The 2,071-nt window shown below is 63.9% G+C and overlaps 1 protein-coding gene across 1 annotated transcript in view; it reads left to right on the top strand.

The window, feature by feature from the left end:
* Window positions 1-413: 413 nt before the first annotated feature.
* Window positions 414-2,071, top strand: part of LOC104992695 (voltage-dependent T-type calcium channel subunit alpha-1H-like) — a 20,311-nt gene continuing 18,653 nt past the window's right edge. Inside the window, exons 1-2 of the mRNA XM_010845667.1 lie at window positions 414-435; window positions 1,318-1,448. Coding sequence (XP_010843969.1) covers window positions 414-435; window positions 1,318-1,448 — 153 coding nt within the window. The remainder of the gene's footprint in view (window positions 436-1,317; window positions 1,449-2,071) is intronic.

Consider the following 2,071-nt stretch of genomic DNA (forward strand, 5'->3'; position numbering starts at 1 on the left):
CTTTGCTGCTCCTGGAGCAGGACGTTCACCACGTGGGAGGCAGGGCCAGCCAGGCAGAAACCGTTGGGGTAGAGGAAGAGCTAGGGGAATTGGGGCAGGGAAGAGGTGTCGCGGGAGACGGGTGCGCCCCACACCCCTGCTGCTGGGGACAGCAAACCGAGGGCGCAGGCTGCTCTGCGCTGCCTCCCTGCAGGGGTGGGGGCGGGAAGCCTGCAAAACCAAGGGACCAGCCAGGTCTGGGGAGCATCTGACCATCACCCACCAGGCCCAGCGCTGCCTGCTCGCGGTGGCCCGCCATTGCGGACCTGGGGGCCGGGCCCTCTGAGCTATCTTAGCGGGATGCTGATTTCTGTTTCTCTGCAGCCAGATCACAGCAGAGGCACTTGTTACTGCTGAACCCATTAAGTGTAATTATGGCGCTCTCAGCGGGAACGGGTAATTACATCGGTGGCCCAGTGCCACACTGCGAGGGGCGCCAGGGACCAGGGGCTTCAGAGAGGCCACTGTTGGCCCTGTCCCTGTGGGGCACCGGGGGAGAAGGGTCTGCCCCTTGTCCCGGTGGGGCAGGCTGCCAGCTCCACGATGGAAGGGCAGACAGACACAGCCCGGCCTTCTGCCCATCCGCCTGAATTAACACACAGGCCCTGAACATCCCCACGCCTTGTCCCTCCCTGACCCCGGTCACGCATAGCCTCTGCCAGTGTATCAGGTGACCTCAGGGTCAGAGACCCGCATAGGCGGGGCCACATGGACCCCGAGCCTAGCACCCACGTGCAGAGGGGCGTAGAGTGGGCTCTCAGGTCCCTGGAGACCGACCCACTTTGTGGAGCCAGGCCCTACTGCTATGGTCACCTTGTTGAACTGTGCAATGCACCCTCCCCCAACTGGCGGACACTGAGGGGGCACAGAGGGGCACCAAGGCTCCAGGGCACACAGCCCGCATGTGCTGCAGGCGGTCCAACCCATCATCCTGTCCAGCCCCCTGGGCGCCGGGGGTGGGGCTAGGGGCCGCGGTACCGAATTTCCCAGGCTGTCTTCCAACAAGCAGTGTGTTCCAAGTGCTGACTCTGTCTCTTTAGTAGGAGGCCCTTTCCACCCCACAGAGCTCGGGAAGGCTTCTCGGGTCCCCTGCTATCCAGCCCAGGGCGGCACAGGCGGGCAGCCCCACGAGAAGCCCACCCCGGGGTTGGCTATGTGTCCTGGTGGGAGGCGAGGTACAAGGAGTGCCCCAGGGCCCTCCCATCTGAGGGACACCTGCCTACACCCACGGGCTTGAGTGAAGCCCCACTGCCCCCACCGGGGAACCCCCTTCCTCAGGCCTGGCACTGCTGGCCCACCACGTGGCTGCCTTCCGGAGGAGCAGAGGGGGAACTTGGCGGTGCACTGTGGCTTCTGTGGAGCCGAGGCGCCACCTGGTGGCCACTCTCAGAATGTGCGTCCTCATTGAGGTGGCCGGTGGCCTTCCATCCTGAGGGCCAGCAACCCTGCAGGTGACCAGGTTCACACAGCACGGGTTGGTACAGCACTGGCTGCTGGCCAGGCACCCTAATGTCCTGACTGGACACCCTTCTGCCAAAGGGAGAGTCTCCTGGACGGGACCCTTCACGAGCCGACTAACTTGGGGGGTGGTCCTCACTCACCTGTCCTTCGTCCATGTCCCATCCCCCTTCATCCAGGTTCACAGTAGGACTGCAGGTCCCCTGGGCACAGGCACTGAGCTGGGCTAAAGTTCGCATCCCTCTTGCCTGTCGCTGTGGTCAGGGCATCCTCTGGGGTTACAGGAGGGACTCTTGCAGGGCCACGGAGAGGGTCTTTGAGGCTGCCTTTATGGCACCCGTAACAATTAGTGGGCATTTGTAGTACTTGGGGTCCCAGCTGGGCAGCAGTGGTGAGCCTGGCCACAGTTTAGGGAGCCTGGTGGAGGGGCAGTGTCTGGCCCCGCGCCTCGGTCCAGGGTCCTGCTGTACACGAGAGGTTGGTAGCGGTGTCCAGAGGCCGGTATTGGGGTCTGTTCCTCACTGCCCAGCTGATGGGCCGGGCACGGAATGGGGAGATTTTGAGACCCCTGTGG

Source organism: Bison bison, unplaced genomic scaffold (genome assembly GCF_000754665.1).
Source record: "Bison bison bison isolate TAMUID 2011002044 unplaced genomic scaffold, Bison_UMD1.0 scf7180017848654, whole genome shotgun sequence".
NCBI lineage: Eukaryota > Metazoa > Chordata > Mammalia > Artiodactyla > Bovidae > Bison > Bison bison.